Source organism: Gadus chalcogrammus, chromosome 13, assembly GCF_026213295.1.
Source record: "Gadus chalcogrammus isolate NIFS_2021 chromosome 13, NIFS_Gcha_1.0, whole genome shotgun sequence".
NCBI lineage: Eukaryota > Metazoa > Chordata > Actinopteri > Gadiformes > Gadidae > Gadus > Gadus chalcogrammus.
In genome coordinates, this window is record NC_079424.1 from 3,937,209 (window position 1) to 3,958,098 (window position 20,890).

The 20,890-nt window shown below is 45.3% G+C and overlaps 1 protein-coding gene across 1 annotated transcript; it reads right to left on the reverse strand.

Annotated features, from left to right (window-relative positions):
* Nucleotides 1-1,792: 1,792 nt before the first annotated feature.
* ccdc71 (coiled-coil domain containing 71) lies at nt 1,793-16,056 on the reverse strand. Its single transcript, XM_056605637.1, has 2 exons — nt 15,972-16,056; nt 1,793-3,487 (listed from the first exon to the last, which is right to left on the reverse strand). Exon 2 carries the CDS (start codon nt 3,474-3,476, stop codon nt 2,352-2,354), a length of 1,125 nt encoding a protein of 374 aa, XP_056461612.1. The 5' UTR covers nt 3,477-3,487; nt 15,972-16,056; the 3' UTR covers nt 1,793-2,351.
* Nucleotides 16,057-20,890: the final 4,834 nt, after the last annotated feature.

A 20,890-nucleotide genomic window follows, 5' to 3' on the forward strand; every position in this document is an offset into this window, starting at 1 on the left:
AATCACAGTATTTGATATGATAAATAACATGTGGCTTTTTGATTTACCGTGCCTCTCGATTGCCCGGGACAAGTTGGGAAGGTCCACGAATCCTGAAGTGACCCAGGGATTGTTGAGGAAGCACGAATCCTTGTCAAAAAGAAGACACGGCCAGCAAAATAGTCGCTGAGGTTTGCTGCTGCCAGCTAGCCACTCCGTTCGTGTATAGTTTTTTTAATTGAACGTCCGAAAGAAGCCTTGCTTTCTCTCCACGCGCAGTTTCAGCTTCGGTGTTGGCCTTCCATCGGATTTTATTTTGATTCGCTGCTGTTGTGGTAGTTTGGTAAAATTATTATTAAGTAAATAATCTAAATCTCCACCCTCCATAACTGCACTTGCTAAGTAGGCTACTCAAAAATGAGAACAATTCAAACATGCTAATTTCGCGCTATTTGTTTTGTTATTGTTTTTTCGGTGACGTTGATAATGATGCTTTGATTTGATTGGTGTGAAGCCAAGGGCCGAGTGGCTTCCCTTGGCACCCTCCTGAAACCCTCCCGACCAATCAGAGGAGAAATAATCACAAAAATCACAAAATAATCACAAAATCACAAAATAATTAACGAAACTGTTAATATAAATGTTTTTATTGGATGACAACTACAGCCTAAAAAAACAGGGAAGCCTGGCTTCCCTTGGACTCCGGGAGAAAACGCCACTAATGGTCGGTCTATGTCATACTGGGCAGAATATTTTTGTACCCGAGTGCATGTTCGTTGACCTCGGATATCTGAATAAACTAATAATAATAATTCCTTTGCCATTCTTGTAGTCACAACTTACTAGCTAACTACTATAACTAAATACCACGGTACCACAAAACCAGAGGCAAGCATAGTGCCTCACCAGAGACCGTGGGGACGGGATTGATAAGCTTTGTGCTTGGAGTCAAACACACTCAGTCAGTTCTAGGGTTATTTTTTCTACCCTGCTGGACTAGTCAGTTCTAGAGTTGAGTATTCTAATCATCTACTCTACTGGACTAGTTAATTCTATGGTTGAGTATTCTACTCCATTGGACCAGTCTTTTCTAGGGTTGAGTATTCTAATCATCTACTCTACTGGACTAGTCAGTTCTAGAGTTGAGTATTCTAATCATCTACTCTACTGGACTAGTTAATTCTATGGTTGAGTATTCTACTCCATTGGACCAGTCTTTTCTAGGGTTGAGTATTCTAATCATCTACTCTACTGGACTAGTCAGTTCTAGAGTTGAGTATTCTAATCATCTACTCTACTGGACTAGTTAATTCTATGGTTGAGTATTCTACTCCATTGGACCAGTCTTTTCTAGGGTTGATTATTCTAATCATCTACTCTACTGGACTAGTCAGCTGTAGGGTTGAGTATTCTGTTCTACTGGACTAGTCAGTTGTAGGGTTGAGTATTCTGCTCTACTGGACTAGTCAGTTGTAGGGTTGAGTATTCTAATCATCTACTCTACTGGACTAGTCAGTTGTAGGGTTGATTATTCTAATCATCTACTCTACTGGACTAGTCAGTTGTAGGGTTGATTATTCTAATCATCTACTCTACTGGACTAGTCAGTTGTAGGGTTGAGTATTCTGCTCTACTGGACTGGTCAGTTCTAGGGTTGAGTATTCTCCTTCATCTACTCTACTAGACTGGTTTATATTTCACATGATGATTACAATCTCCTTCACAGTGTTAAAGTCATCAGATTGGTCTCAATAATAAGCTTCATGGGGGGGGGGGGGGGGGGGTAGTTGTCATAGCAACGACTGCAAGCGAGCACTTGCTCATCACTATTAGCTCCAACGGGATTGGTCGTTCTCCCGTGAACACCACTCCGGCCTCCACACGAAGAACCCTCTGAGGTTTGGTAAAAACATAATCCGAACCCACTTCCATTGTTTCAAATGTGTTTTATTGAACTTTTATTTCAAATAAGTATGAAATACACAGAAAAAACCAACAGGAAGTCCCAGGTAAATCTTCCTGGGGAACTCAGAACAAATTTAAATTAACATATTCTCGTAAAAAAAAAACTACAAACTAGAAAGTGTTTGGATCATTTGGAATGGTCATGGGGAGTTGCCGTGAAGACAGAGCCATTCAACTTTCCAAAAGAGGCTAGGAGGTGACATCCCCCCCATAGGTCACGTGTAAGAACCATGACCCGGGCAGCCATGAGGAGTTTAGCAGCAAGGGTCAACCTGTCCGACCCAAAGTGCTGCGTGCCTCGCCCAACCCTTACATCCAGGGTCCGGAGAACGGGAGACCAGGAAGAACCCCAAAGTAACCTGGGGAGAGCCCAGGGAGTGGGCCCCGGGCTGGAGGACGGCGGAGTGTCACTGGAGGTGCCGGTAGTCCTTAATGGGCATGGGCTGTATGTGGATGACGGGGGACAGGTCCAGCTGCAGGATCTTCTGGGCTTTCCGCCTGGCGTCCGCCACCGACCGGGAGTGGTCCACCTTGATCACCTTCCTCCTCAGGTTGGCCATGGCCCTGCGGCTGCCGCTGCCCTGGGGGTGGGCCCCGTGGACCCCGTTGCTGCCCAGCTGGGCCTGGGGGCCGTAGAGGGTCGGGGCCGAGTCTCCGATCAGGGCCCCGTCGTGGCGGACGGGGCAGGAGAGGCCCCAGGGTCTCAGCAGGGAGGCGGGGGCCTCGCCGTTGGTCTGGGACGGGTGGAGCGGGATCCCCGAGAGGGCCGGGGGAGGAGGGAGGTGCTGCTTGGAGTGGGGGCCCGACGATGGCTCCCAGCTGGTGTGGATCTGGAGCCTGGCGGTGGGGGCCCCGGGCAGGTCCTGGAGGTTGGTCAGTCTGAGGCAGGGCTGAGGAGCACAGGGCCCCCGAGTCCAGCTCACCGGGGCCGAGGGGGGGCAGAGGGGTGCCTCTGGAGGGCAGGTGCCCTGGATCCGGGGGCTCCCCCTCTGGGCCTTCCTCCAGGACGGATGCACATGCACATCCCTCTTCCTGGCCGGCGGCTTCCGGCCCCTCCGCTTGGCGGTGGGTTTCTGGCTCTTCTCCAGGGCCCGGAGCTTGTCCTGGGTGAGGGGGCAGCTGAGGGCCGAGCGGTAGCCGTACACGTCCTTACTGCGCAGCACCGTGGCCTTGTGGCCCTCCTCCCGCAGCTCCTGCAGGAAGATCAGGAGCTCCTCTGTGCTAGGGAGCCCCCGCGGCTTGGTGCCCATACCCAGGGCCTTCTCCGCCCCTGACCCAACAGCCAGCAGGACCGGCTGGCTGTTGGGTCGGGGGCTGGGCAGGTCCTGGGTGCTGTTGGACCTTCTGGTGCCGAGTTGTGCTGGGGTGCCAGGGTGGGGGGGCCCAGGCTTGGGCCCCAGGATCTTCAGCGCCTCCAGGACCACGCTTTGGCCCGCCGACGAGACGCGGCTCCACGAGTGGAGAGCCTGCTTCTCCTCCATGGCGAAGGTCAAGGGTCGAAGCACCGCCGGACGGGTCAGCAGGTTAGCCATGCTGCCGGTTCCTGACAGGGGAGACAGGAAGTGAGGTCAGCCAGGAGATCAACACAGGAACTCTATGGTTGTTTCTGAATCGAGTACGACGTCGATTGCCTCGTGTCAATGAAAACACAGTGACGGCGCTCCAGAGATTATTATTCAGCCTCCTCAGAGGACTCAAGGTCCTTTTACATCAGGCACGTCAAGTAGAAATGGCGTGAAAAAGCATCTCAATTATGTGACAAACTAAATCCATTTTCTACATTAAGAGTTATGCAGGAGAAAGAGATGGGTCCCAATCCTAAAAAGCTTAGTGAAGATATGAAAGAAATTAACCCTATATTCTATTGCAAACTATGATTATTATCAGGACTATATATCATATAAATACATTAATGGTGGAAAATATCTAGTCACCTTTCCCCTATAGGTAGGGTCTGACACGAGTCGGGCATAAAGAGCTGAGTCCATGTGGCGGGTCCATAGGGTCAGGAGGATGTATTGAAACTGCACCGTAAACACAGGACCTTGAACCCATCGAACATGCTATTCTCTATACGTTATCTGTATGGTCGGACATGTTATGCAAGTCTTGGAGGATGACTTGCAAAAAGGGAAAACAATATTGGGTATATAAGGTGCAGGACGAGAATCCTTCTGCAGTGTGTTCTGCAAACCACGAGAAACACCTGGCAGTGTGTCTTGCAAGCCACTCGGCTTCGATGTCGCCTGTTGGCGGGTAGCAATCAAGTCATCGTTCATACTTGCTCCGGATTCCTCGATTCCTCATGCTCTCTTATTTAGTTGAAGTGATAGAATTCAGTTATTTTCTACCAAAAAGACAGTATATGCTCTGTCCTTTCACCAAAATAATTAAGTATTTGGAGGATAAAATAATAGTTTCACACTTTTAATCCAAGTATTTCTGGATGAGGGGGATTATGATCAGCATTTGAAGTGTTCTTTAATACTTAATTTTTTTGGAGACTTTGTTTCCCTGATCGGTGACTAAAAGTAGGCGATCACTCCTTTAGAGAAAGTTGGTATCCAAAACGTTGGATACCAACGTTGTAGGGCTGGCGTTCGGAAAATTTGTATTCAAAGCTTTAATCAGTATTCGGAGCTTGGTTTTTTTTTTCCACGTAGCTATTTGCTACGTGACGTTACCATAGCGAGGGAGGGAAACCAAGCGAGACCAAGCAGAGAAGCGAGAGAGGTGGAGGAAGAATAGATATCTTGTTTCCCTTAACCTTATAACACAACATTAGCGGGATCTCGGGAGGAAAGTAATGCTTAGCGAAATGCTAACCTTATCTTAGCTGTTTGTTTAAGTTCGCTGTACAGCACCGCCGCCGCGCCAATCAACTGTGGCTGGCTTGCTGCAGAGCGGGAGCGTCTTATATATTGTGGCGACTCCTACGGGGGTCGCACCGGGGATTCTGAGAATCCGTGATGCCGGTTGGGGAAAAGGGGTTTTATTGTATTTTTGTGTTGGGGTTAACGGGTTTGGGGTGTGTGCTCGGTAGAGTGTAGTTGTGTGTTGTGGAGTGTTTACTTGTTGTGTGTAGTGTTGCCGCCACCGTTACTGAGAATTACATTACATGTCTGTTGGTTGGGTGTGCGGTGCGCTCTGTGTTGTGTGTCGTGTTAAATAGAGGCAGCGCTCATAGTCGTGCGGTGTATGGGGCACGAGGGGCGTCATCACTTAACCTGGGTTCCCGTCTCGTCCTTCTCGCCACAATATGGACACATAAGACAATCAATACTCTGTATTTGTTATGGATTTATTGTACAAATTCCCTGAAAAGATGCACGTTCCAGGATGAATTGAAAGGCTCTGTCATGCCAAATTTGTACCGGCTGCCAAATTTGTACCGGGCGCGTCATCCATACGTAATCCATTCCAAACCTGCCTGGCAACAGATGATCGCGTCGTCCAATGACGTGAAAGGTTCACGAACATTCGCGAACCTTCTATCTAGCGATCCGTTATCTGTATTGTGCTATTTCGTCCTTGACCTGCTTTAAACACTCAGTTTACTTGCTAAATTTGATGAAACAATTAAATACAATGCAAATATAAAGTAAAAACAAGTGTAATCTAGCGATCCGTTTTCTTTATTATGTTATTTCATCTTTGGCAACATGAGCGCGAATGTTTTTTGAAACCCGCTTTAAACACTCAGTTTACTAGCTAAATTTGATTAAACAGTTCAATACAATACAAATATAAGGTAAAAACAAGTGTTATCTAGCGATCCGTTAACTGTATTATGTTATTCCGTCTTCGGCAACATGAGCGCGAATGTTTTTTGAAACCTGCCCGGCAACGGACGACGTGATCATCTGTTGCCAGGCAGGTTTGGAAAGGATTACGTATGGATGACGCGCCCGGTACAAATTTGGCAGCCGGTACAAATTTGGCATGACAGCTCCTGTAAGGGCTGAGATGGCAGAGGACAGCTGATTTGGAACGCAACAACAGCTGTTCGCTTCCACGGGGAAAAACGAAGGAACTCCAACTTACTTAGGCCTACTAATTAACGTTCAAAAACTATTAAGTTCAACAAAATATGCAGATACTGTCATCAAATCGGTTCCAGGGAGTATATAGTAGGGCTGCACGATATGGGCAAAATATGATATCCCGATATTTTTTGGCTGAATGGCGATATACGATATATATCTCGATATTTTCTATAGAGTGGGTTAGATGTTTTTTTATGCAAGTCAAAAACCACATGTGAGATGTTGCAAGCACTTATATTAAAACATAGGGTCCATATGACTGCAACATGTGATTTTGTATCGTTATTTTGAACAGAATTCAATGAACATGTAAAAAAAAAAAAAGGGATGTTTTTCACCTTCTTCACAAAATAATCACCTATGCAAAACAATATAAAGCTGTAGGTTACACACATTAGCTACCATTAAGAGCATTGGCTTCGTCGCATTGTCCTGCGTACTACGGTGAGGGTTTCAGTGCGCCGTAACTTTAATCCCCTGCCCCCTCCCTTCTCCGTTCCATTTGGGAACATGTTTGGTTTCATTTCGCTTGTTTCGTATATTTTAATTAATTAATTAAGAGCGTCACCAGAGGGCGCCCCCAACACATTTGCCGATCGCCGGCCCTGGTTTCGGGGCAGAAGAAGCTGTCGCGGCCGGTGATGCAGCAGCACAGCCACAGAGTTTTAACGCATTCCTCATACTGCACTTTGTGCCGCTGCTGTAAATGGTGGAACAGATTTGTCGTGCTTCCACTTTTAGTCGCAACGGTTTTGCTACACTCTCTACAGATGACCTGCAGCTGCTGCTCAACTGTTTTTTTAAACCCAAACTATTTCCACATTATAGAGCCGTTGTTTCTCCTCTTTGAAACAATTTCGTCTCCCGCCGCCGTCTCGTTTTCTTTACGGGTATCATCCATGCTTGTTGTGTTGTGAGGGGGCGGCGGGGGTGGGAATGAGGCGTCTTTGCACACGGCACGTTCGGAAAGACAGAGTGAGAGGGGGAGGGGGTCGCGCTCACAGTCTCCAAGGCAAGCGCTGTAGACGCTTGAGCGGGAAACGGACCATTTTAAACGCTTATCGATATAAACGATATTGTCAAATCTTGTATCCCCTTGGAAATTATATCGATATATCGTACATAGCCGATATATCCTGCAGCCCTAGTATATAGGGATTATTAATGTTTTTTATGGTGTGTTTTTCTGGAACGAGTATTCGAATACTCGCTCGGAAAAACCAACGAGTATTCGAAGCCTGAAAAATGGCATTCGGGCCAGCCCTTGCGATACAACTGCACACCGTCATGACGCCCATCTTTACGTCGGCGGTTTAAGGAAACTTTGGCTTGAAGCACCTTCATGGATCATCATGAATTGGTCTGCATATAACAGGGCGATAATCATAGTTATATGGATGTAGTTAACCACTTTGGATGCATGCATAGCCTAGCCAACTCAAAATCTAGTTATTTAGTGGTTGAAAAAGCTACAGCTATACAATATAGCTGGTCAATGACAAGATAAACAAAGGAAGGGGCTTTTCAGGGAAAAAGCTTAACCCAGAAAGGGATGAACATTGACAACTTAATAAACACAAAATGTTTGGTGGTTAGCGACTATTTGCCGATGGGAAGAGGCTAGGTGCAGACTAAAGGGACAAAAGTAAACAACTGAGTAGGGTATTGTAGTGAATCTTGAAGCTAAAAACACAGGAAGTCACTAGCAACGATGCATGGGATTTTGCATTGTAGTCGAAACGCTAGGAAGTATCACATTAAGAGAGATGATAACAATAGAGCTTGCGCTAGGTAGCATCATGTTCATCAAGCGGCTAATAGTAGAGCTAGCTCTAGGTAGCATCACATTTAGCTCTAAATTCTAAATTGGTTCATAGTCTCACATAGCATTTCACTGAAGAATAGCTGATGGATGGCTTGGCCATTTCAACCAGATTACACTCACTCACTCATGTTATAGCACTTAAGTTTCCCCTACAGCAACTTTGATGCTAAATATTCATGAGGCGACTAACCAATCAACATCGGGCAGCCTCACTGCTAGTGGCACTATTTTAATAAGAAGGTCTCTTATCACAACCATCCATCGTGTATCTGCAAATAACTGTGCATTCATAATAAGTAGAATGTTTTATGCGCACAATATTAGTGAATAGCCGATTGACCGCTGAAATAGACAAAGATTCCTACTAGATGTCTTTATGGAGCCCTGTTCATCACGGTACTGCAGTCCCTCTCCCGTCAGGCTACGGTTACTAGGAGCTCCTGGTTTAAGAGCTCTGGCTGCTTCATGAAGGCCAGGACATTGAATGAACAGCTCAAGTTAATCAAATTAAAGTTTAGTTTAGTATAGTATAGTGAAGGAAAATGTACGGCCGTGGTAATCAAAGAAAAACTTGTTAGACTGAAATTCAACCTTCTCTTCGACCAATCGATTGGTCGATGAGGGGAAAATAAGCTAGACTAACTAAACTGGCCACACTGCAGGGAGACAGGCAGAGGGCTCTACCTGGTCGCCACAATATCACATACGCTGTGGGGAGGAAGTCCCAGGGCTTAGGATCCGCTCTAGGTCCGAGTCTGACACGGTAAAGTAAAGGCAGAGCCTCACTGTAGAGCGGTTCGCACACCAGACCAGCAAGGAATTGCAACGTCAGGCAGCGCAGAGACAACACGCATCGTAAGATTTCATTTTAGGTCTGGTGCTGGGTTCAATATCAGGGCGATATTGTTTTATCGGCTTCCAACAGAACAATATAAGGTAGCTTGCCTTGTAACCTATTGAAAATAATGTAAATAATATTTTTTTTTTTACTTTATTTATTTAATATCGAGCATTTATGTCTAATGCTTATCGTCGTAATCGACGTGAGTTTTATCGCGATTCATAATCGTAATCGAATTATTGCCCAGCCCTATATCATGGGTTGCAATGGATAGGGATTGGCCGCCTGCAATGCATACTTTTGGTTGTCCTTTTTAACTAATTGCTGACACACCTTCAAATTCTTTGACACGCTGTTGATTCATTTGAGGCAGAGTCAATTAGGAAAAGCAGAATCCATTAGGTTATGCAAATTCAAATATGTGAAAACAAGAGAGGATACCAGGTCAGAGGGTTAGCTCATTTAACAAAAGACCTAGGGGCAGCAAAATTTTTAGCTAAAAAATAATATTGGTGTTGGTGCTAGGCATTTAAAATATCGGTGACTACACTACTTTACTAGACTACTACTGATTGCCTGCGTGTAAAGTGATCTGTTGTGGTGCGTGCATGCGTGCTGCCTGTGTGTCTGCAGCGCCGGCTTGCCTCGGCACGTTGCCATAGCGATCGATTTAAGTTATGTAGCTGCTTGTGCGAAGGAGTGTTCAAGTGTTGGACCGCAGAAGCAGGTGACACAGAAAGACCGGCTGGTTGCAGGGTTCATTGTAGAAGACATGCTTCCCCTGTCGACTATTGAAACGCCCAGATTTAGAAAAATACTACATAAATAACCCACGACTCGCAACACAACATCTGACAGGAAAACGTTTTCCCATTACCTGAACAAGTGTTATACCGACATCATGGAATCGAAGCTCAAAATACATTTTGAGTCCTCCCTGGATCTTGTGTCCACAACCGTGGGCATTTGGTCCAGCGACAACAAAAGTTACTTAGGAATGACAGTGCACTGGATAGACAGCATTACTTTAAACTTGAGAAGGCTGCTCTTGCCTGCAAGAGGGTGAGAGGAAGACACACTTAGGCCAACCGGTGTTGGCCTCAACACCGGTAACACCGGTAATACCATATACCGCGGCAACCCTAGCTAGAGTAATAAATAATAGCGTTAGAAGTAGGTAGTATCATGTTAAGCTAGCTGATAAGAGTAGCACTATCATCTTTAGCTATAGGATAATTATAGAGTTAGCACTACAGAGTATCATCTTTAGCTAGAGGATAATAATAGTTAGCATTACGGAGTATCATCTTTAGCTAGAGGATAATAGATAGCATTACGGAGTATCATGTTTAGCTAGCTGATAATAAAATAGTTAGCACTACGGAGTATCATCTTTAGCTAGAGGATAGAAATAGAGTTAGCACTACATGCTAGATTTGTAGTGTTTCCTCGAGTGATATTGAATTTCTTGGTGGAAATGCTGCACACTGCCTCGACCAAATTCTTCGGCGTTCCCTACCAGACTCGTACTTCATTTCATTTGCACAGAGAGTCTGGACCTACTCAATTGGGTCTCTGTTGAAGTCTGTTGAAGTTTAAAACTATTGGATCTGCCCAGTGGCACTCTGGATCTGCCATAACCAATCGCTAACGTTTGGCTGGGAATCACGTTGCACGCAGGCTGTAAACAAACCAAACACTGTCCGTGAAGATGTCCGTCAACGAGAGCTGACTATAACGCCATTGTTCTCAGCCACACCCTCTGCTTGCTGAATGGACGCAAAAAATGTGGACGTAGAAAACCCACTAACATACCGCAGACCGGGAAGTAGTACTGAAGGGAAATTAAAATTGAACGGAAGTACTTAGACGGGCGGAGCCAGGCTACTCTTTATCGGGCTCAGTGCCAAAATGTTTCCTAACAGGTTGGGTTTCTCTACCGAATCTATGTTTTCAATATAGGCCCTAGCCAACAGGAGAGAAGCACGTCTTTCTGGATGGCACATTCTCCGTTCAGAAAGCTTAACTGACTAACTGATGAAAATAGGCTTCACATAATTACAATTATTATTATTTCAGTAACACAACAATTTGAACAAAAACAGGCCTTTTTAAAGAGAAAGTACTGCAGTTAAGCCTACAGAAAAATGTCTACCACAGGTACATTAAGGTGAAGTGTCTATTATTTGGTAGGGCTGGCCCCAATTATTCGAATACTCGTTCGCAAAATTAGTATTCGAAGCTTAAATCAGTATTCTGAGCTTCGTTTTTTTTTTTTTTTCCACGTACGTGACGTTACCAGAGCGAGGGAGGCAAACTATAAGCGTCAGCGACACCAAGCAGAGAAGCGAGAGAGGTGGAGGAAGAATAGATATCTTCTTTCCCTTTACTTTATAACACAACAGTAGCGGGATCTCTGAGAAAAGTAATACTTAAAACCTTAGCTTAGTTGTTTGTTTACGTTCGCTGTACAGCGCCGCGCCAATCAACTGTGACTGGCTTGCTGCAGAGTGTGAGCGTCTTGGGAATACCCGGTCAATATAATGGATATAATATGGACACATAAGACAATCAATATTCTCTATTTGTTATGGATTATTGTACAAAGTCCTGAAAAGATGCACGTTCCAGGATGAATTGAAAAGCTCCCGTAAGGGCCGAGATGGCAGAGAACAGCTGATTTGGAACGGAGCAACAGCTGTTCGCTTTCACGGGGAAAAACAAAGGGACTTCAACCTATTTAGGCCTACTAATTAACGTTTAAAAGCTATTAAATCTTCAACAAAATATGCAGATACTGTCAAAAAAATCGGTTCAGGGAGTATATAGGGATTATTAATGTTTTTTTGATGGTGTTTTTTCTGGAACGAGTATTCGAATATTCGCTCGGAGAAACCAACGAGTATTCGAAGCCTGAAAAATGGCATTCGGGCCAGCCCTATTATTTGGTAGCATTTAACTTGGCAGAAATGTTCACTCCCATGAAAATGAGAATTGTTGTGTTTTCGGTCCTTAAAGTGACCCCTTCAAATCTACAAAGGGCTTACTATCCAATGAGCCTGCAAATATTATACCGCCATGTTTCTAGAGTAGCGCGGAATGGTAATAACGGCTTTTTCGGAGTAACAGAGTTATATTTGTCGATGACTGCCTTTTGGAAGTACCTACTGGCACCTAACAGGTCGGTACAGGACACATTTTTAGATTTTAGGGCAAAGCTTTTCGAACCAAGCTTTTCTAACCAATTATACACACTTTCACAAAACAATGCAAGCCGAGCTCGTCGGTAGCGGATAGGGCTAGATATCTCGCTCGACACTCGATGAACTTGGTGGATTGATCTAGCAACCTTCTGGTTATAAATCAACCAGCTCTACCTAGTTCCAACCTGCAACCTCGCCGCTGCTTGCCACTAAATTTAACCAAATGTACCTTTAACACTAGCAATAACATCCCAACACCGGTCCCTCCTGCATCTTATTTCTCAAACACCTACTGTCTAATGTGACCTAAAGCGTACCTTCCTGTGTTTGAAGACACAAGGAGACAAGCTGTTCCCTCTTCTCTCAGTCTGCAACCGTCTAAAATGGCTGACCCGGTTCCATAGCACTCTCCCTCTCTGCTCCATAGCGCCTCTCCCCCATGGCTCCTCAGTTCAAGAAACCCTCCCCCTCTCTTCAGTAGCACCTCCCCCCACCGTTATGTTGCCCCTCCCCCTCAGTCCTGTAGCCCCTGACCTTCTGTTCTATTGCCCCTACCCTTCTGTTCTGTAGCCCCTACCCTTCGTTTCTGTAACCCCTACACCTCTGTTCTGTAGCCCCTCCCCCCTCCGTTATGTTGCCCCTCCCCTTACCGTGCAGTTGCCCCTCCCCCTCTGTTCAGTAGCCCCTCCCCTCTATTCAGTTGCCCCTCCCCTCTATTCAGTTGCCCCTACCTTCTGTTCAGTAGCGCCCCCTCCTCTGTTCGGTTGCCCCTCCCCCTCTCTTTGTTATCCCAGTGCTAGTAAGATCTGGAAGCGCATCCGTGTCTGGGACACAGCATTGATTAACGGCATCGTAGGGCAGGGCGATCGATATTTGAAATATATCGATATTTTTCCAACGGGATATGGAACGAGACGCTATCGTCAACATCACAACATTGATTCAGTTTCATTTGCGTTGAAAGTACAGCATATTTTATCCAAATAACAGTAGTTTCGAACCGCGACTGCTGCCTGCTATTTCGTAACTCTGCTTATCTCTCTCCCGCTCTGCCTCCGGCTAACACACACACACGGCCCGGCCCCCCTTCCACTCACGTCACTCTTTTAAATCCCCCTACGGCGTGAAACATGGAGTCCGCCGGCAAACGCGGCTCAGACGAGCTTGTATGTAAGCAGAAGACAAATGGCTCCATAGTTTGGCGATGTTTTGGGTACAAGGTGTCTGATGAATGATAGAATCAGGTTTTTTGTAGAGAACACTTCAAATCTGTCGCCACTAAAGGGTCAAGCAGCCTATGACCAACCTCTTCCATCACTTGCTGCCGCCCCAACGTGCTCAAAAATGCGTGCAGCGTCCCAAATTCTTAAGCTGCCTCGACATTAATTATTTTTTATTCAGATAGTACAGCAATTGTCCCAAAATGATTCCGATCCGGTAAGTGTCGCTCCATGTCGCGATTCAATTCTGTGCTTCAGATTGATTTGGAAGTGGAAGAACCAAAGATGTCGGAGAACCCGACCCGACGGGAGATACATTTATAATATTATTATTATTATAATAAGATTCATAAAATTCCGGAGGCGCACACAGCTTTTGGCCGTGATATTATACATTATATTGAAATGTTCTCAAATACGAGGCGGAGGCAGTGTCTAGTCCACGGTTTAGTCAACCATCAAACTGTATTCAATTCCGAACGGTAGGTAGGTAGGCTATAGTAATAACGGTAACTCTCCCTTCCCCACCTCAGCAAGGCAGGTTAACGAGCACAGCGTCGCAGGCAGGCTGGAAATGAGAGCACAGCGGCGCCACCGATGTAGAACGACGAGTTGGAGCGCGGCAAAGGCAACTATGTATTGCGTCAACAAATCGATATTTATCTTATATCGATATTCTGCTTGAAGATATCGAGATATGACTGTTGGTCCATATCGCCCAGCCCTAGCATCAAGGACCGCCTACTTTTCAGTAAGAGGTTTTAGTTGACATGCAAGCGTGACCATTCAGGGACCGTACGCCTGACGCGTAACCAACAGACAAGTGTTGAAACACAATGTGATAATCACAGAAATGTAATTTATAACAATTGCTCAGCAGTCTACAAGTATAATAAACGATATATCTGTGCACACACCCTGTTTAACCCGGGTCAAACCAGAACTACATCTACCTCATCTACATTACTGGGAGGGAAAATGCTGACAGCCAATGAGAATTGAGTCTTGAATCTCGCGCTGGACGGTTCAACTTGACCTGTATCAGACGTTCAAGATGAATCACGTGGTCACCTAAAGTGAATGAACAGAAGAGGCTGTTACTAGCTTAATGGTCAATAGTATTGTCAGTATTGTAAGTATTTTGGTATGGTAACTATGAAGCAAACGGAGGGGAATTGTATTGAACACGCTCGTGGAGCGACCCACGGCTGACCTGTCTTCCAGCCACGGGGCTACGAACGGGGCTGCCATGGGTTTCTGACCTGATCTCAATCCCGCTCCGCAATTGTATCAAGTAGGAGTGGTCTATGTGACGTATTGGCTCCGGCTTCCTCACCTGTCTTAAGGTGCTGCCATCTGTGGCTGGAGTAGTTATTGCAGCTTGTATGTTGGCATACAAAATACTAGCTCTGCATTGAGAGACAGTAATAGCTTGCCATGTAGCGACTGATTGCTTGGTGTTTTCTAGTTGCTATTTGAGTACTGTTTGCTAAGTGTTTACTTGTTCATATGTGTTGACATGTTGCTAGGTGTGGCCTGGTCACTGGGCGTTTGCTGGTTGCTATGTGATTATTGGTTGCTATGTGGTTACTTGTTCATATTGGTTTACATGTTGCTAGGTTTTTGCTGGTTGCTATGTGATTACTGGTTGCGATGTGGTGACTTGTTCCTATGTTTTTACTGGTGGCTTGGTGTTTACAGGTTGCCAGGTGTTTACAGGTTGCCAGGTGTTTACAGGTTGCTAGGTGATAACTTATTCCTACGCTTACTGCTGGGTAGGTGTTTACAGGTTGCTAAAGGGTGTTTGTTACGTAGAAGTGTTCTATAAAAAGTTACGATAGATCTGTAGTAGGCCAATGAAATCAGCTAACCGATATATCGGTATATCGTTGCTGCTTTGCAGAGGGCAATCTCAACTTTTCTCCAACCAAATCTTTATTAAACACCAAGCTACACTTCAAGTAGTCCAACAAAACCTGCACTCTCCAGCCTTCGCTCACATTTCCACCTTGCTTCCGGTTAAAACTAAACTTTCACAAGATTTCAGAGCAAGAATTCTACTTCAGCGAGACAACTCAGCGCAACTTTCTATGTAGGGATCTTTTCCATGAGATAAGGGTGAGGTTTAAATGGCAAAAAATATACGGCTGAAGCGTTCTCGATCCACACTGGACCCATTTCAAAAAGGGTTGTCAACGATAAAGCCTTACAGCCAAAATGATCGAAAAGAAATTGTCCAGGTTAAAATAACTGAAGTTCCCCTTAAGTCGAACTTTGCCTCATATTTCAAGAGCAACACAAAGCACTAGAATCAAACCTTTTTACCAGCACAAAATACACAGAGCATGAATTTTACACGTTTTTTCGCTTCAAATTTAAAATGTTTGCAATTTCCAGACACGGCTGTGTGCTTCAGGCTTTCGGCTTTAGCAGTACACTCAATAATAAAACCATTTAAGAATTCGTCCTTTGTTAACAATAACTATCATTGATCTTTACGATATCTAAGATGAACATATTGTGGTATAATTATAACCAAACTTAGCGTTACGCAGTTTGTACGCCTTTGTTAACCAGAGCGTCAAAGATTCGCGCGTCGCTCGCGACCGTTTACGATCTTTCGCTGCACACGAGCGCCCCCTCCCCCGACATGGCGAGCGTCCAATCGGCGCCCGCTATTGAACTTCTTGAAAATATCACGCAGAGCACTCGATACACCGTTATACAGGACCACCTATCAAAGGGACGGTCAACGGCTGGCTATGAGGCTCCAGTGTTGTTCCCAGCTATGTTCTCTGTGACCTGGCCACTTCAGGTCTCGTCCTGGCCTCTCAGCACGGCCCGGACGGGACACGGGAGGGACAGTGAAAATAGAAAGGACTCTGAGCTCACCGTTCACCGGAGCGATGTCTGCCTCTCTCCGTCCGCTCCAGCGAAGCTTCACAGTAAAATGGCTGCAACAACAGCGGCGCTGGGAGAGGGGTGGGCGGGGCGGGGCCACAGGGCGAGAGTGACGGAGAGAGGGAGAGATAAATAGAGAGAGACTTTAGGTTGGCTGAGAAGAGCCGGTGGGCGGGTCTTCAGAGAGAGCGGGGCATTCGGTTAGCTGAGAGGAGCGGTGGGCGGGGCTTTGGGCGGGGTTAGAGAGAGGCTGAAATCACAAAACAAGACCCTTAACTGTAACGCTAACCTAGGGCCAGCCCTAGGTCTTCTGGGGCCCCAGACGGGAAAAATAGAGGCCCCTCCTTTGGTCAACATGCCCCATTTCCATTTGTTTTTTGAACCCCTGTCTAAAATGCCAATTAGTGGGTTGAAATAGTATGAATATATTAATATTAGTGCTGAGCCTGAACATTCAGATATTTGTATATTCGTTCATGAGGCAGGTATTTGAAATTTAAATGCAGTTTGTCAGAATATCCCAGGGATAATACAAAGATACATATGTAAAGCCCCAAGACATTTAAGTGCGAGTGTATCCCCTGTTTCGCCTGTAGTTCTAACACAGATCACACAGTTCTAGGAACGAGAGGGGGTGGGGTTTCCCCATAGTTACGACCCATATTGTGGTTAATTGAGGTGTTACTTGTATACAGATACACACCGACACCTACAGCCACACACACACACGCACACACTGTGGCAACCCGGCCTGGGCCAATTAAGGACATGGAGAACACCTGTGGAACAGGTGGAGAAGCAGGGCTTAAATAGTCTGCTTCTCCACTCATCTATGAGCTAGTATTTTATATTAAACATGCCTTTTTGGCTTTTCCCCCACGAAATGGTGTCCTGTTTGGGAGAAGGTGGTTCACTCACCGTGCCGGGTTGCCACAACACACACACACACAAAACCTCACTCAAGCAGACACACACACATATACACACACAAATACACACAGATGCACACACACGCGCACACGCACACACACACACACACACACACACACACACACACACACACACACACACACACACACACACACACATCCTCACTCACACAATATCACCCACTCACACACACACACATAAACATACAAAGACAAAAATATATTCCCCATATACATGTTTGTCATACACATGCATGTAAGCATAAACAGCAGAGAGGGCTGAGCAGAGCAGGGGCGGAGCTCAGTGTGACGAACTCTCCGAAGCACACACAGTGGACAGTGCCAAGGTCAGGTGGATATGTCACCCTGAATGTGATCAAGCTGTCCGTTGACATTTAAACTTGTAAACAAGCAGACTATATTCAGAGATCGGTCGGGCAGAAACCCAGGACAAATGACCAATAAGCACAGATGGTCATGGGGGCGGGGTTGGACGCAAGCCCTGAAGAAATCGATAAGTCTTCCTCGAAAACTGTACAGGGGCAGGCACTTTCAAAAAATACTTGGCAGATGATTGGATGAACAATCTATCTAACCAAAACTGGATGAGTCAGCAAGGCTAATACTTGACTCTGGGCAAGTCCTGACAGATTTGGTTGGGAACACTAAAAGGCCTTTCATACGAAACTTGACCAGTTCTTCTCAGAATTATGTTGCAGGCCAATCAGTTACAGGACTATCGCTCTGATTAACTTTAACCAAAAGTCCATCAAAAAAATACTAGCTCATAGATCGGGAGGCATATCTCATCAATTATACCCCCTGACCAAAAACCCGCAATAACAATCAAGACTTGCCCAAATATCAGCGGTATTAAGATCGGAAACCTGGAAAGCCAGTGAGCCTTTATGCCGACGATACATTGTTGTTCCTCTCTAACCCAGAAGCCTTGCTTCCTCCCTTGTTTGATTTCATAAAATAATTTGGCAAACTCTGGCTACACAATGAACTTGGGTAAGAGTGAGTTCATGCCTCTATCGGACAGTATAGACTAAGATGTCCTCAATGCTCTACTATTTTAACTAGTATATGATAACTTGACATACCTGGGACTCAAGATACCCCAAGACCCTGAACTTTAAAATAAACAAAACTATGCAGACAAGATCCCATATCTAAAACTGGCCAATGCTGGAGCTTTGATTTATGGCGCGTTAAGATCCCTGGGAATTATGGGGAAAACATTTTATGCGACGTCAGATAGTTCTCGTTCTACTACCTTTTGGCAATTTGGGCCAGATTTTGGTAACAGAGTTGGTGACGTAGTGTTTACTAGTGACGCGCGTGAACATAGCGGACCACAAGGCAAAAGTTTTGAGCGGCCCGAAAGTTTTACTCAATATAAAATAATCAACCATCATCTGTCAAGGTGCTGCTTACTATGCACGAATGAAAATAAATATATTCCTTGCGGCCTCCATGATCGCCAATAAACACGGAACCTTTGTTCCACGCCCAACAGATGGTTTCAATAGTCCTGTTGGTGTGATATATACCTCTGACGAAGAATAACTTTTAGATTCCGAACACAGTGCACATGAACGGTCGCTGTCGGGAACACGCATAAGCGTGAGCGTCATCACTGACGAGGCGTCTCGTTATTACCAGGACACATGAACACGCCATTACTGGCAATGGGTATTCCCAGGTGAGATATCATTTAACAACCCTCCCTTGGGACTAGACATTGAAACCACAGCAGTTAAAGGTTCCTCTCTCTGTAATAAACTCTCTTAGGATTCTGCATCAGATTCAGATTCAGATTTTATTTGTCACATACAAAATACAGTGCAGTGAAATGTTCACAGACGGCTCCATGCTAAATAGACACATAACAAACATAACAAAACAGCAAATAGGCCTACTTTCAAGATGTCAGGGGGTTATTGCACATAGGAATAAAGGGGGTTACATAAATGAATATATAAGTGCAGTTGCTCAAAAGGGCTTAATCAGTGCCATTTGGCTGGTTGGGTAACCTAACCACCAGATATCAGATAACAGGTGTTAACAAACGGCCAACCATTTCTTGATAGTCTCTTTCATGTCATAACAATTCCTTGAGGCCATCTCAGAAGGCCGGGCGGCTCGCTGTGTGGAGTGACAGGGGACCCTTGGAGATTGATGTATAGTCTGATGTCATTATGAGTGAAGGGTTGCCCAGAATCCAAACATGCTAAATTAACGTCATGTTTAATTTCAAAGTCATCCATAGACTTGGTGAGTATTTTCTTAATTGTTAGTCAGTTCGGAATGGTTTCGCCTTATGCCGTTTCCCCCCCTGCCTTGCAGAGCCCTGTAACTGACCCCCACACTTCTAGTTGAGGACACCTTTAGGCCCAATCCCATTTCTACCCCTTACCCCTTCCCCTTACCCCTTCAAAACAAGGGGGAGGGGTAAGGGGAAGGGGTAAGGGGTAGAAATGGGATTAGGCCTTAACCTGCCCTCACACCCTTCCCTGCCGGATCCCTTTGTCTGACCCCCAGTTTTATTTGATAAAAATGTTTCACCTTCATCCTGTTCTCCGCCTCCTCCCTGCCAGACGTCTTGCTTACCACCTTTTATATTTAAAGCACTTGATCAACGGAGCAGATGAGGGCCTGGTGTTATGGTGCGATCCATTTGTATGGTACGCCCATCCGTACGAGTCGTAAGATGGGAAATCTCCCAGCTGTCTTGCGGCATTTCACGGAGCCTTGCCCCCTTTTGGTCATAATCTCAACCTTCCCACTCGTTGTTCTGAGAGTAGACCGAGTAGGGTGAACCAAAAAGGGCGTGCCTCCGTGCAATGCCCCAAGACAGCTGGGAGACTCACACCTTACGACTCGTATAGGTGGGCATACCATACAAACGGATCGCACCATTAGCACCAAATGGCCCTTCCATTGTCTCACAGCCCAACAACAGACCCCCAACCAACCAACGGGTCAGGGTCCCATCTTACCCAGGTATCACATCCCCCAAAATCTTTAGCTTAGAGATGGTGTAGGCGGTTTTCAATGGGCTTTATTTGAATAACAGTAACCCAATAGGATTAAGTGGGTTACACTTGTTAAATCACACTGTTAAATCACACATAATGAATGGAGGTAACTGAGAACCACACCCTGGTAATGTGCTTTGATATACTGTTTTTTGTGATGAATTGACGAGAATCATGTGAACAAGTCATGGACAGTAAGCATGGGAGAAGAATAATGAACGAATAGTTTCACCATGGAAGGACTCTGGTTGTGGTTTTGGGTGTCCAGGATTAAAATGTGGAAAGAAATATTGACTCTGCTGTCCTAGAAGAAAAGCACTTGGAAACTTTATTTTGAAAAAACGTCTTCAGACTCCGTTATTCAAAGACCGAACTACTGTACCCATCTGCTCCTCCATTGTGATGATTGTCCTGACCCAGAACTCGCCCTCTTTGGATGCTCAGAGAACACTTTAAGCTTCACATCTGAGGAACAATTGGCGTTGATGCTTAGTATGGTAGCTGCCAAGAAAATGATTCCAACCAATTGGAAATCAACCTCCCTGCCCTGCCTTAGGAACTAGCTCAGTTAAATGATTATAATCATACAGAGGGCGAGGAAAAGGCTTTTTGAAATCTAAAGCGCCAAGTCGATTTCTGAACACATGGGTTCTATTCATGGAGTCTCTCAAAGATAAATAAATGTTAATCATGCTCTGTAGGGATGCAGGCCTGTACTCAGTATCCCCTACCTGTATTTTTGAAATTCCTGAATAACTTCTGAAAAATGCTGTCAACCAAGTCATATGACGTAGTTGATATATAGTCAAAAATCAGTCACACACACTATGAATTTCCTTTGAACTTTTACTCTCAGAATATGCAAAAATTCCTTACGAAAACGTTGTTTGGGCCTAGGTGGGATGGGGGGGGGGCCTTCTCATGTTACATCAATGTG